This window comes from Tachypleus tridentatus, chromosome 10 (assembly GCF_004210375.1).
Source record: "Tachypleus tridentatus isolate NWPU-2018 chromosome 10, ASM421037v1, whole genome shotgun sequence".
NCBI classification, from domain to species: Eukaryota; Metazoa; Arthropoda; class Merostomata; order Xiphosura; family Limulidae; genus Tachypleus; species Tachypleus tridentatus.
In genome coordinates this window covers 79,668,609-79,683,392 of record NC_134834.1, presented here as the reverse complement: position 1 = coordinate 79,683,392, position 14,784 = coordinate 79,668,609, and the positions used below count along the sequence as shown (strand labels likewise).

At 34.9% G+C, this 14,784-nt stretch overlaps 1 protein-coding gene across 11 annotated transcripts in view; it reads left to right on the top strand.

The window, feature by feature from the left end:
- Positions 1–14,784, top strand: part of LOC143229673 (uncharacterized) — a 70,428-nt gene that overhangs the window by 48,727 nt on the left and 6,917 nt on the right. For 10 of the 11 annotated variants that reach the window (XM_076462349.1, XM_076462352.1, XM_076462345.1 and 7 more), the window contains 7 exons: positions 793–975; positions 2,697–2,852; positions 3,539–4,052; positions 4,838–6,172; positions 7,496–7,641; positions 9,231–9,398; positions 9,774–9,874. In XM_076462349.1, coding sequence (XP_076318464.1) covers positions 793–975; positions 2,697–2,852; positions 3,539–4,052; positions 4,838–6,172; positions 7,496–7,641; positions 9,231–9,398; positions 9,774–9,874 — 2,603 coding nt within the window. Of the gene's footprint in view, positions 1–792; positions 976–2,696; positions 2,853–3,538; positions 4,053–4,837; positions 6,173–7,495; positions 7,642–8,281; positions 9,201–9,230; positions 9,399–9,773; positions 9,875–14,784 lie in introns of those variants that run through there. The other variant, XM_076462351.1, reaches the window with a different exon arrangement.

The following is a 14,784-nucleotide window of genomic DNA, read 5'->3' as shown; positions in this document are numbered from 1 at the left end:
GTACTATTGATTATTTGAACTAAATGGTTAGGTTTTTCATCATAAGTACATCAGAGCAGTTTATGAATTTATATTGTATTGCCTGTTAAAAATACACAGTTTTAGAATTATATAATCGTGGAATCCTTCAGAATACAAAAGAAGAAAGTGCAGGTAAGGCCTGGCATGGCCAAGCGCGTAAGGCGTGCGACTCGTAATCCGAAGATCGCGGGTTCGCGCCCAACATGCTCGCCCTCCCAGCCGTGGGGGCGTTATAAGGTGACGGTCAATCCAACTATTCGTTGGTAAAAGAGTAGCCCAAGAGTTGGCGGTGGGTGGTGATAACTAGCTGCCTTCCCTCTAGTCTTACACTGCTAAATTAGGGACGGCTCGGTGCAGTGGGCTAACAACCTACTCACTTAAATCCTTGTTGAAGAATCCACAAGCGATTGCGGCCCTATGTTCCTGGATGGAATCTAATGGTGATAACTACCTAAACTAACTAAGTGTAAGTAAGCTTAATTAGCTTTAAAAGCAAGTGCTCAAATAAAAAACACTCGTATCTCAAAACCTTCTTTAGCTTAGAAAACTTTCTACTGTTTACATCCTGAATCATACCACGGTTACAAAATTCCAAAATTGTAAAGTTTAATTGCATATTAGGATGTGTAACATAATTATCAATGTAAGCGGTGTCACACAGTCTTGTATTTAAGTCGATACTAAGCGCTAAAATATACCTTTAAGATTATTTTTACGTCGAATAAAGAGTCGATCCCAACATACATTTCATAATGTTATATTTATGTGTAGGTGACTGAACAAGGAGTGGATCCAAACACACAAGATATAGATGGCGCTACTCCACTCCATTATGCTGCCAGCAGAGGCCATGTTCATGTCTTGAGATGGCTTTTAAGACAAGGTGTTCGAATTTTATTGGATAAGTTTGGAAAAAGCCCTCTTAATGATGCAGCAGAAAACGATCACGTGGAGGTGTGTATTTAAGTTTAAGAAGAAATATTAATTTTGTGAACTTCAGCTTTTGAAATATAACAAGCAGTAGCAGGGTGGCATAGTTTTGGTGTCTTAGACTAAAAAATAACAACGTCACAGATCTTACAGAAACGTGGAATCTGTTAAAAATATGTAGCTAGAAAGTAATCTGAAATATTCACATAAGGATACTGCCATTTTTAAAGTTATTGAAAAATACAAACCTAAAAATACTCTTTGTATGAACAAACTTATTCAAAAACCAAGTAATACGCGCTATTGATATGAATTAATTGTGAAAATCAAATACACTCCTAAATACGTAATATAAGTTCGGTCATGTATAACAATCAAAACTAATATATGAATTAGGAACTATGTAATCTTTCAGACTTATGACTTACCTGAACTTCAGATGCAATTTAAGTTGATCACATCATGCGTTAGGTTATCCCTGCAGCACATTTTCAGTCCTTACAACACATGTGTAAAAAGGAAAGGATATTTCAGTAATCAAAAGAGGTATGATAGTGTGTGCGTGTTCAGCAGCTGTCACAGTGGCTAAGAAAATTTCATTGGTAGACAGTTTTAAGATATCGGCCATTCGAGTTTATCAGCAATGGCAAAAAGCGAATGACGTGTCTGCCATTGGAGATAATTGTGGCCACAGAAGGAGGAGCGAGATGATCAGGCTGGTGAAGTCAAATCGGCATCAAATAGCAGACCAACGACAGATATGCATTGCTGAACAGTCTACACCCATCTCTATCTGAACCTTGCCACGACTGGACTGTGATAGTAGCAGACCATTAATTGTTGCAATCAACAACAACAATCAGTGATGTCGAGAAAACCCACTTGTAGAGAAATATATATGTAAAAACGGCTCGTTTGGGTTAAGAATTTTTTTACGCTCTTAGTGATGCCAGGAACACATAAATTGGACCATTGAGGACTACACAAAATTACGCGGTACGACGAGTCATCCTTTAACCTTTTTTAAAACAATATAATCGTATCAAAAACAGTTTCCAGGTTTATATCAAGCATTAAAAGTCCACAATTTTCTTATTACACATTTCGTTTAACGTTAATATTTAATATATTGTCTGAAATAAAGTTTTTAATTGGTGTGTTTTTTCTTCATTCGGCTTAATGCAATTTGTAATATATGAGCTATAAATGAGTTTCATAGTTTAGAAGGTGTAATTAGCTCATCCAGTGCATTCGACAGAATGTGAAATGGACTATTTGACTGAGAACGTTGAACACTTGATTTGGCACTTGCTTCGAAATATCGAAAATAACAATAGATATGTTGAGTATGTTTCATGAAGATCTGAGTAAATACCTGGAAGCCTTAAAACAAACAGTCGGTTGAACACAGGAAAAGGCATTCGGAAAATCTGGAATAAAAAGTCAACTAGTTTATATAAATAAATAGTGTTCTTATTTCTCTTAGACGCATCAGTAGTGATGACACATTTTACTTTGCACATCTTAGTTCACAAGACTATTCGGGCATAAAACGCTTGGAGTGAATAAACTAATATAATATATGTTTCAGAGATAAACGCGAGGGTTTATAATGCAAGAAATCAAGTTTCGATACTAACGGTAGGCATAGTGAATATTGTCCATTGTTTAGCTCTGCACGTGAAGAAAAACTTCTTTTTTTTCTTAATTTTTCAAGAATAAATTCAATCATTTATTTTTTTCAGTGCTTTGCAGTTTTGACGGCGCATACTTCAGATCCTCAACATCAGGTTGGAAAGCCATCAACCGCATCTCCTGGTGTCATACCATCATTTCCTGTTCAACATTATTGTTTATCTTGTCGAGAACAGTCACAACACAGTTGTCCTTCAACTTCTCGTGTAAGAAAAGTGATTGGTCAATAGTGTATTTGAAAGACAAAATGTATTATCGATTTTTATCGTTTCATTTCTTACACCTTGGAATTAAATTGAATTACGATTAATTTTCAACTCTGATCTCAGACTGGTGACAATCTTTTGAAACTATTTAACGTTTTACTTTCTTGTTATTGCTGTGTTTTTTATTTTTGACATTTAATTCTTAACAGATATGTTTCCATTTTTTATTTACTGCTTGACCCTTTTCAGGATGAAGAAGACTAGCTTACTGGAACCAGTTCTTGTAAGAATAGTAAAATCAGTTAGTAATAAATAAACAGAATTAATAACTAGTATTCAAATCAAAATGATATTCGTAATGTGTTGTTAAATCTTACCTTAATAATATAATCTGTAAATTACTAAAAAAATTGATAATAATTACAATTAGTTCAGTCTGGTTCACAGCAATATAATCGTTGTTCCTAAAAACTGATATTTATATAGCTCTTGTACCACTATTATGTCTGTCGTATCCCAACAGGCTGATGAGTCCTGCCATTGTCGAAAGGATTCGTCGTCACTCCGAATGGATATGACAAATGGAGTGTGCTTGACATATTATAACACATTCTTACATTTTACAATAAAATTATAAGATTTCTCTGTCTGGTCATTTTTGTTACATTTCTGTAATCTCTGAACAGGGCTCCGACGGTTGTTCATACCAATCTACTACGTCAGACGAAATCAATTCATCGTTCAATGGCTATCCGTCAGATGCCGCTGTTAGTAACCATCATTCACAAAGAGGGAGGAATTCACAACGACCCAATCATCATCACTCACTTATTCCTACAAGTAATTGTAATTTTTGCGGTCTACACGAAAAAAAGAGCCAGAAAGATTGTCACCATCATCATAAATGCTCTCACCAAAAGAAATTACCAGAGTCCGGTGAGAGTAAGACTGGAATTACGAACGGTCATCAAAGATCATCCAGTGATGAAAGTTCTCATATGGAGAGTTACGAAGAACCACTCCCAGTAGGCCCAGTTGCAGCCAGCCAGGAGCCTTTCTACCTGCACGAACCTAACATGATTGCAGAAGATCGAGTGAAAAACTTTTTCAAAGCCACATCTGATGATAAACAAGAGCAATCAACTGTGGGCACTTCTATTACAATTCTCAATTCATCAAGCGGTATAACTACTAGTAATGGTATGCTGTTTTTTTTTCAGCAACTAATATTACGAAATTTACGTTGTAATAAGTTTAGTTTGTATTCATTGTCATTGTGAATACCAAAGAAAGTTGAACACTTGATTTGGCACCAGCTTCGAAATATCTAAAATAAAAATTGATAAGTTGAGTTTGTTTCATGAAGACCTGAGTAAATATCCTTTCTGGAAGCCTTAAAACAAATAGAAGGTTGAATATAGGAAAAGGCATTCTTTGGTAAAGAAAGCTAGATTATGATCTTTGTTTAAACACATTTCAATAGTAGCTTGTATCTTAACTTTAGTTTTCAATTTTATATTTTTAGAACGTTTGAGCCTTACAGTTGGTTTGTGTTTTTCTCGTTATTTTTATTTCATTTACATTACTGTTAATAATAAACTACAAAATATAAATAGGTTTGGTGTTACAGAAATTTATATTTGTGTAAACTATTCGGTTTGTTGAAAAAGGAAACATAATTGTGAATGACATTATCTGTAATAAAATACCTGCATCAACTTCGTGATACTGAATATCGAAGACGAGAAACAATATGTTGGAGTTGGTTCGTCAAAAAACAAACAAAAAACGAACTTGTAGATTTGAAATAAATAGTTTAAGTAGGTTTTAAGTGGATATTGATTACTTAGAATATATATATATATAAACAAACTATTAGTATCAACTCTAATTCTGTAACGCTTTAATTATTAAAAGTTTGAAAGAAATTGCTAAAGTTGTTATATGTTTACAAACACTTCGATAATTTGTATTTATTGATACAGTGAGCGTAGAAGTTTACCAACCAGTTTCGGATGACGAAACGAATATATCTGAATCTAGCGAACCAGTTCTAGGATACGATGACCCTGTAATCAGTAAACAAAGTGATGAAAGTCAAATACTACTTGAAGACTTTTCTGGGAAACCGTCTAAAGATTGTAGTAGAGGTACAGGTAACGATATGTGTCCAGAAGATGAAAATGAAAGACCGGAAGATCAAGAGAGTATTTTTTCTGGTTATCCTTCGGAAATGAAAGAACTAAATAGCATGGGGGAATCTCCTGACAAAAATCCAGGAGAAAAAGAAAATTATGAAAATGAACCAATTACTGTCTCAAGAATTTCATATCAGGAAAAGGATATCGAAACACCAGAGGAAATTGTAGATTTACCTAAAGTTGGAGAAATAAAGCAAATCTTTGACTCCCAATTAGAACTCAAGACCAAATCCCCTTTAGAAGAAAAAAAGAGGTACTCTACAAATATCCTGGAAGGTGGACAAGAGTCGTCTTCTAAAAGAGATTCCAAGGAAGTAGTGGAAGAGGTTATTTCCAACCCAGTCTCCTTATCTACCGTTACGGTTTTTTCTACACCACTTCCTCCGCCTCTTCCTCTACCTTTAAGTAAGGATAATCTTAATGAACAAATAAACTATCAAAATGTCACTGTTAAAACAAAATCGATTATTGGCGTCGAAAATGAAAAGGACGAAATACCCGAATGTCCAAAGTATATACCTCCAAACTATTTGACCAGTGATAATGATAACAATAAAACTAGAAATAACAATAGGTTTGAAGAATTGGAAGAAATTAGTAGCTTGAAACACAAGCTATCTACGTTACCTCCTCCGCTAGCACAAAGTTGGTTCATTCCACCTCAGTTTGAATCAATGCCGAAAGCTGACACGAACATCAAACCTTCTGAGTATCTGAAAAAGCTAGCAAACAAAACCGCTTCGTCTTTCCCTATTCCAAAAATGGGAAAATTACCCAGTGTTCTGCTTGGGTGTCCCGAAAAATCTGCAGCCAAAGACGAAATGGAAGATAAACTCTCTTCTGCCATTACTTCTCCAGCATCATTGCAGTTGGAAAAGACTGGTTGTGTCTCAGAAAATAATTCAACCATACCTGAAACAAAAAGTGTACCTGAGACCACAACGGACGACAATAAAAATACTATATCCAATGAACAAGAAACAAATATCGATAAAACAATATCACCAGTACCCCAAAAACCGCCTAGCGGATCTCCTTCCATTTTGCCAAACTTTAATGTGACCAAAGAAGCACTTCAGTCGGTTAATCTGAAGAAAACTGAAAAACCAGCAGATATAAGTGAGTATATATTATACTATAAACAAAAATAGCATCTCGTTACAAAATCAGTGTCAATGTTATGGTGGTATCAAAAGAAAATCTAATTAATGTGTTTTTATCTTTGTCTTTTTACATTTGTATGAGAAAATCAAGTGTTTTACCAATTTTCAGAATTAAATGATTTACATTGCTGAGCTTCATAGAGAGCAATAAGTTAGATTTTTGTTTTAGAAATTTTAATAATGGATGTATTTGTTATAAATATACCTTTTTTATAAAAATATAGTATGAGCATTCATACTAAAAACTCACTTATGTACCTCTTCGAAGAACAACGTTGCCCTTAACAAAATCATTCGTTGCTCAATACATTGTAACTATTTTGTATCAAAATGAAGGTCACACGATGTATTGCATGTAGCGCCGATGTTGTTGTTTTGAATTAAGCACAAAGCTACCCACCATGGGTATCTATTTTCTACCCACCACGAGTATCTAAACCCGGTTTCTAATGTTTTAAGTCCACAGACACACCTCTATGCTACTGGGAGGCATATAGCGTCTGAACAATGGTTAGCTCAAGTATAAATTTAAAGATATGACTTTGATAATTGTAATATATATTTTCTCTTTCTGACTCCAGTTCTATTCTAAATTTCTATCTTCGATCCTTCCAGTTTGGAATAAACTCTATAAATGACGAAGTAGTACCATTCCATTTCTTAAGTTTGCACAGTAGTTTTTATTCATTTTATCTTAACTTTTAACTTAAAACATTCACATTTCAGTGGCTACATTTAGACGATTTTAAAATCGTATTCTTACACTTCTGGAATTTTCTTGGCTAGCCATATTAGTGATGGTAGAAATACATTACGTTGTTGCTATCACATTTGTTTGTTTGACTGGTTGAGTTTAAACTGGATTGGTAAGTAAGGTTAATTCAAAACATTTGTGTTTGTATTCCAAGATATTTTGCAATTGGATAGCAAGATAGGTAGGTAGGAGGTAAAATTGTATTTTATTCTATTAAATGCAATCAGAGTGTAAAATGTTACGCTAATGTAATTTCTTGTATAAAATATTTTATTTCAGTATCATATTTCAACTTCGTAAATCATTTGGTAAATTATTTTTGAAGAATAAAAAACAGCATCATAATTTGCCTGAAGAAACTATGAAAGATATTCTAGAGGAAGGAGGGTTTTCTAAAAAATAGGTCACTAACCACACATTACAGTTGATTTTAAAAGACTTATGGTTAGTTATAGTTCACAATAAAACCTATTTAAAACAATAAATAACCAAGACGTGTTCTTTGACTTCGTTTGCGTTTCATAGCTTTAAGAGAACGAACTATCCTTCTGCAAAAAAACGATTCTATTGAAGAGAAAACGAAGGATTTGATTGCGGAACTGAAGTTATCAAAGGACATTCAAGGTGTCAAGAGGTTGAAGGACGAACGCCAAAAAGTTGAAGAGTATGAGGTACATCTTAGTTACTAAACAAACTGGTTAAACAACAAGTTTAAAAGTCAGTCACTTTAAACATTGAGCGTTTCTAGTTACGAATGTAATATTTTAAAAGCACAGTTGAGAGTATACACGTGATGCAACCCATCGTTAAAGTGATAACCAACGACTGAGTATACTTTCATGTCGCATTTTGTAAAAGTGGTAATAATTACTTTAATTATTTTACTGGCAGAAGTGCATGCAGTGTTCTGCGTGTAAGCTCTACATTAAACTTTGTAAATCCCCTTTCTTATTATTCGTTGATTTTTGGTTTTCGACTTGAAACGGTACAAGAGTAATAACATTCTACTTTTTTTTATTATAAACCATTACTGTTCTTGTTGTTTTAGTAAGGCCTAAGTGATAAACTGTACATTTTCAAACAACCTTAATTTTGAGAACAGTAGCAGTTGTTGTCTTTATTTTTCTGAGATAAATATTACCTGTTGTTAATGGCAAAATTTCGGTAATTTTTCCTCTTTCTTAATATCATGAATTGAATCATAGACATTGGCTTCATATTTCAGTGAATACAATAAGTTCTTACAATACATTTCCTGTAACGTTGTTCTCTTAGAATAATAATCACCCTGTGTGGTTTGTTTTCTTATAGCGAAGCCACATCAGGCTGTCTGCTGAGTCCACCGAGGGGAATCGAACCCCTGATTTTAAAGTTGTAAATCCGTAGACTTACTGCTGTACTAGCGGGGGACTAATTACCATGTAAAAACGAGCGACTTCCTTCAGTAAAAATAAATAATCTAAACCTCAACATCTGTTGTCATTCATTGTTATTGACGTTTGTGGCCACATAGTTTTTGGGTTTTTCTTCATACCAATATTCCTTGTTTTAATGTGGAATCGCTAGCTTGCCAAATACTCGCTCATTATTTTTTTCTCAATATAATTTTTCTTCAAGAGCAGACACTTTAGAAGATTTCTTCGACCGTACATAAAATTTATTTTTCCTTAAGAACATTTGCTTCTTGATGTTACTTATACAGTTAGAATTACGCATCAAAGGATATTAACTAAACAGTTGAAACCCGTAATTAATGAAGTAAGATCGGTTATGAAGTTGTTATTGAAACTGTAATAATATTCGACAACCTTTTCTCATTTACGTATACGGTAATATAAAGTAAAGTCTGTTTCTAGCACCGTAACACAAAGAATGTTTCCCAATAGCTATAGCAACAATACATTGATTTCGTTATAATGCTTGTTTGTTTTGTTTTGTTTTTAATTTCGCGCAAAGCCAAACGAGGGCTATGTGCGCTAGCCGTCTCTACTTTAGCAGTGTAAGACTAAAGGGAAGACAGCTGCTCATCACCACCCAACTTTTGGGCTACTCTTTTACCAACAAGTAGCGGGATTGATCATCACATAATAACGACCCCACGGCTGAAAGACGAGCATGTTTGGTGCAACGGCGATTCGAACCCGCCACCCTCAGATTACGAGTCGAATGCCTTAACACACCTGGCCATACCAGGCCTCGTTATAGAGCATAGTCTTAAATCTGTCATCTCTGCTAGTTACATTTTATCTTTATTTATTAGATGCAAAAGAAAGCAACAGAAATTGCACAGCAGTGCACAGCTACAAATTTTCTAAACAAAGTCCCGGAAGTGGATGCTAATGGTTTTCCAGTTCCCCTATGGAAACGGCAAGTGCTGGCTAAGAAAGCAGCTGAAAATGCACGGAAAGAAGCCGAAAAACAGAGTCTGGTGAGAGAAAACACAGTTTATTGTGAACTCATTTTAAATTAATCCTATTCAGTAATTTATAATTTACTCAAACTATAAGTGCACCATGGGTTCAATTAGAATTGATTGATTATCATGTATATTATATAGAAAAAATTGTTTTACTTTTACTTTCAATTATTTACGCCATAAAGTACTTTTTTACTCACCGATTTCCATCAATTGTGTGACATAGAGTTACATTATATATATAGTGTAGTAACTTTGAGTTATTTTAAAAGTTAATCCCTATTTAAAATCTGAGTCAGTCTGCATTACAATTAATTAAATTTAATGTAAAACATGTCCTAAACGTAAGTTTGAGTTGGAATAACGATATTTTTATATTGTAATTAGAAAGATGCGGAGCGGAAGAAATTTGAAGCTATTCCGTTATGGAAACGCCATCTGTTAGCTAAGAATGGAATACAATCTAAAATAGCGGAAACTATTGAAACGTAAGTTTTTTCACTGCATTGTAGTTTCTTAAAAATATCAAGCTTAAGAGTAATAGTCTAACAAATGTAAAACTCGTTGTTTTTCAGTTTTTTTATTTTAAGATTGATTTTTTTCAACCTGTTAAGTAGAGTTTTAGATTAGAAAACTTTGGAAATCCAGGTGCATAACTAAAGTAAGCTTCCTAGTAGATTAAATAACCATCGTCAACTAGATCCGTTTATTACGTTTTTAGCCCACTTTAGGTTACTCGAGATTGTATCTGCTGGTTAAAATAACAAACACTAACCACAGTAATTAACTGGTTGAAGACACAAAATGAAAAAAAAAATAACTATCCGTAAAAAATGAAATAAAACAAATAAATTTGGTTGTTCTTAAGCACAAAATTACATAATGAGCCATCTGTTCTCTGCCCATCACATTGAAACCTCAATTTTAGCGTTGTATGCCAACAAACTCCTCCCTAAATCATTAGGAAGTATACAAATAAGAAACCAATAACACTTAAGATACTCTGTCACTCATTGAAACTTCTTAGGCTTACGTTTTACAGTATTTTTTAATTCCTTAACCTTATCCGCCCATCTCTGTACCGCGCTACATCTTACATTTCACTCTACATTCAAAGAACAGTGGAAGTTGAAACATCAACATTTTATTTATATTCATGTTTAGTTCAACAGAAACTCAGTGGAAGTGTTTGAGTTTAGCAAATAGTTAATATTTTATGTCCACCTTTTGCTTTAATAATTGCAGACAGTCTTTCAGGCATTGTTGCAACATATTTCATCAAAATGTTCTTTGAAATTTTATTCAAAATGTCTCTAACACACTCCCATAATATTTCTTTGGAAGTAATTTTTTATTTCATGAGTGTTTGATCTATCAACTCCAAGATCTGCGCCTGGCATGGCCAAGCGCGTAAGGCGTGCGATTCGTAATCCGGGGGTCGCGGGTTCGCGCCCGCGTCGCGCTAAACATGCTCGCCCTCCCAGCCGTGGGGGCGTATAATGTGACGGTCAATCCCACTATTCGTTGGTAAAAGAGTAGCCCAAGAGTTGGCGGTGGGTGGTGATGACTAGCTGCCTTCCCTCTAGTCTTAAACTGCTAAATTAGGGACGGCTAGCACAGATGGCCCTCCAGGAGCTTTGTGCGAAATTCCAAAACAAACAAACCAAGATCTGCTTAACTAGGTTAAGATAGAAGCTGTATGAGGTCCATTGCATCATTTGAATGACTCCAGCAGCTTCTTTCTTAGCTAACTAATTTCTGCATAGGTTGGATGAGTGTTTGGGGTCATTATCTTTTTAATAGTAGAATATTTTGCGAATAATACCCAAACTACTGGTTATATCATAATGGATTAGTATCTGAATAGGACTTGCGCTGGTCCATTATTCCATCTATTTGATGAATATTTCCTGTCGTTCCAACAGAAAAACTAAATTTGATCACTAAGTTAATTCAAACAGAACCCTCATGACATTCCCTTGGTACAAGTATATGGAAATTACAAAGAGTGATAAGTATTTTCACCTTGGATTCAAACAGAACCCTCATGACATTCCCTTGGTACAAGTATATGGAAATTACAAAGAGTGACAAGTATTTTCACCTTGGCTCATTCAATTGTCAACATGGACCAGTGAAGCATTACCGTAGTGCTGAGATTTGTATTCTGTAATGACATGGAAAAATTAACCACGCAAAAAATGACAAAATATGCTCTTGTCATTACATTTTTGCACAGTATCACATATTAATTCTTCGAATTCATTCGCAAAAAACATCCTGAGGATGATTGATATGTATTCTTCTGGCAGAGGAGTCTAATTAATGGTAAGCTGTGTAGATAATATGAAATTAAATCCGCATTATATTAAATCCAGTAAAAATAAACACGGAAACAAAAAAGAGTGTAACTGAACAAATTTATCGATCAATAACTAACATTGTGAACTTGACCAAACATTTAGGAACTTCCACACGTTTTTGAGTGTGAACTAGTAATTGTTTTTCAGCTTTGGCAATTATTATGACCAAACAAATTATTTGTTTTATTTTTACTACTAATATTGTTTTAACACGCCTATTCGACAAGTAAGGTTAAACTGTGTTATTCTCACGGTTGAATCAAATGCTGATTTTTGATATTTATTTTAATAATTAATCCAAATTGCTGGGACTCATCTAGAAAACCAGTTGAGGTAAGGAGGAATATGCACAATAAACTACTATTAATTGTTTTTATTTTACAAGGATACTTAACTAGCATGCTATACTATTATTTCCCGTGTACATTTCTAAAGCTCTCCTCTGGTGCAGCGATACGTCTCTGGACTTACAATGCTAAAAACCAGACTTCAATACCCGTGGTGGGTAGAGCACAGATAACCCTGTACCTTTGTGCTTAACTACAAAAAAAAACCAAAAAAACGACTAGAGCACTAACAGTTACGACAGGAAGTGTTCGTACCCCCTGCGTCCCGAGTGGTTTTTTGTTCATAACTTAAAAAGAATAAAGAATAGACTAATAGAAGTATGATATATTATAAATATTATACTAACACATATCTACATAAATTTGTATGTAAATTAAGCGACAAATAAACTGTTTATAAACAAATAACCAAAAATAGGAGGAGCAGAAAGTGTTCGTACAGTTCAGAACGTGTGAAAAAACTGATATTCCAGTAAATATTTTGTTAAGTTTGGTGAATAAACTACATTATGCCATTCCAGAACTAGACACTGGGTTCATAATTATTGGAATTTAGCCAACAAAAAATGTACTTAAGGCAATTTAGCGCCGTCTCCATCATATCTGCTTGGTCATCATGGCGAACAGGAAACAACTGTCCAGTGATTTAAAAAACCGAATTAGTGTAAAATACAAGTCTCGTGTGTCTCTTTCCGGTATGCACGATTAAGGTATGCAAGAAAGCATGTAGATAAACCCTTTACCTATTGGAAGAGTATTCTTTGGTCAGGCGAGACTAAAATAGATCTTTTCGACTACAATGATGTTCGCTATATTTTCCGTAAGAAGGGGGAATGAAATCATTCAAAGAACACCGTTCCTACAGTTAAACACGGAGGTGGCTCGATCATGCTATGAGGTTCCTTCAGCTCTTTTGGTGTAAGCAGCCTTCACCGCGTCAATGGAATCATGAAAGAAGAAGAGTACGTTGATATATTAGGCACTTATATCAAGAATGATGCTCGGAACTTGCGGCTTGGACGTCGTTGGATCTTTCAGCACGACAATGACTCAAAGCACACATCGAAATATGTGCAATCCTGGCTGCAGAGGAACCATATAAGCGTTCTGGAGTGGCCATCGCAGTCACCCGATCTCAACCCAATTGAAAACGTTTGGCATAGGTTGAAGACCAGGGTTTATCAGCGTCATCCGAAAATCCTGCAAGAGTTAGAGGTCTTCTGTAAAGAAGAATGAAAGAAAATACCAGTTGAATACTGTCAAACGGTCATGGAGGGCTATGAGGAGAGATGGCGCCAAGTAATTCACCTGAAAGGCAACACAACTGACCATCAAAGTAGACGCACAAACACTTTCTACCCCTCCTATGTTTGGTTGTTTATAAACAGTTTATTTGTCGTTCAATTTACATAAACATTTATGTAGATGTGTGTCAGTATAATATTTACAATAAACCACAAGTCTATTAGCCTAATCGTGATACTTTTTAAGTTATGAGCAAAAAACTACTCGGGATGCAGCTGTACGAACACTTTCTGTCGTAACTGTATGTGAATCTCTACAACTTTTATTCTTACAAAAAAGTTCTCTACCTGCCAAGTATTTCACTACCCAAATTACACAATTATGCCATGAATATTAAAACAAACAACATATGCACTATTTTTAAATACTATCTTGCAGCTTAATAGTCACTGTTACCTTTAATAATAAAGTATTATCATTCATATGTGCCTTAATAATTGTTTGTTACGTAATTATTTCATTAATGTAACACAACACTCATGAAAAGCTCCATATGATGTTTCTACATGTTTGTGACACCACACAAGTGAATTTATTTAGACACTAACATTACTATACACCTTTGTTTCCATTACACATAATCACCATAAGAGCAATACTCTTGGCAAACTACCTCTTGATCTCTATTCAGTTTTACAGTGCACATTTACGGTGTATGGTAAGTGTTTATCCCAATTGATTTTGCAAGGGATAATGAACTTAGTAAGCATGAGTTTGACAGTCTGTATCACTTCTTTCACCAAGTAATCTGACAGAGGTAGATAAGGTAAAATATATGGCCTCACCACATCCAACACTTTACATAACTCAGAGAAAATTGGCTATTAAAATTAGCTAACTGATATTGTAAACCTCTTTACGTGTTCCAAACAAAGCCCAGTCTTCCCAGTCCCAGGTTCCTTCAGCTCTTCTGGTGTAGGCAGCCTTCACCGCGTCAACGGAATCATGAAAAAAGACGAGTACGTTGATATATTAGGCACTTATATCAAGAATGATGCTCGAAACTTGCGGCTTGGGCGTCGTTAGATCTTCCAGCACGAAAATGACCCTAAGCACACATCGAAATATGTGCAATCCTGGTTGCAGAGGAACCATATAAGCGTTCTGGAGTGGCCATCGCAGTCATCTGATCTCAACCCAATTGGAAACGTTTGGCATGAGTTAAAGACCAGGGTTCATCAACGTCATCCGAAAAACTTGCAAGAATTGGAGGCCTTCTGTAAAGAAGAATGGAAGAAAACACCAGTCGAGTACTGTCAAATGATCATGGAGGGTTATGAGGAGAAATTACGCGAAGTAATTCACCTGAAAGGCTACACAACTAATAAAGTAGACGCAAGAACACTTTCTGCCCCTCCTATGTTTGGTTATTTGTTTATAAAG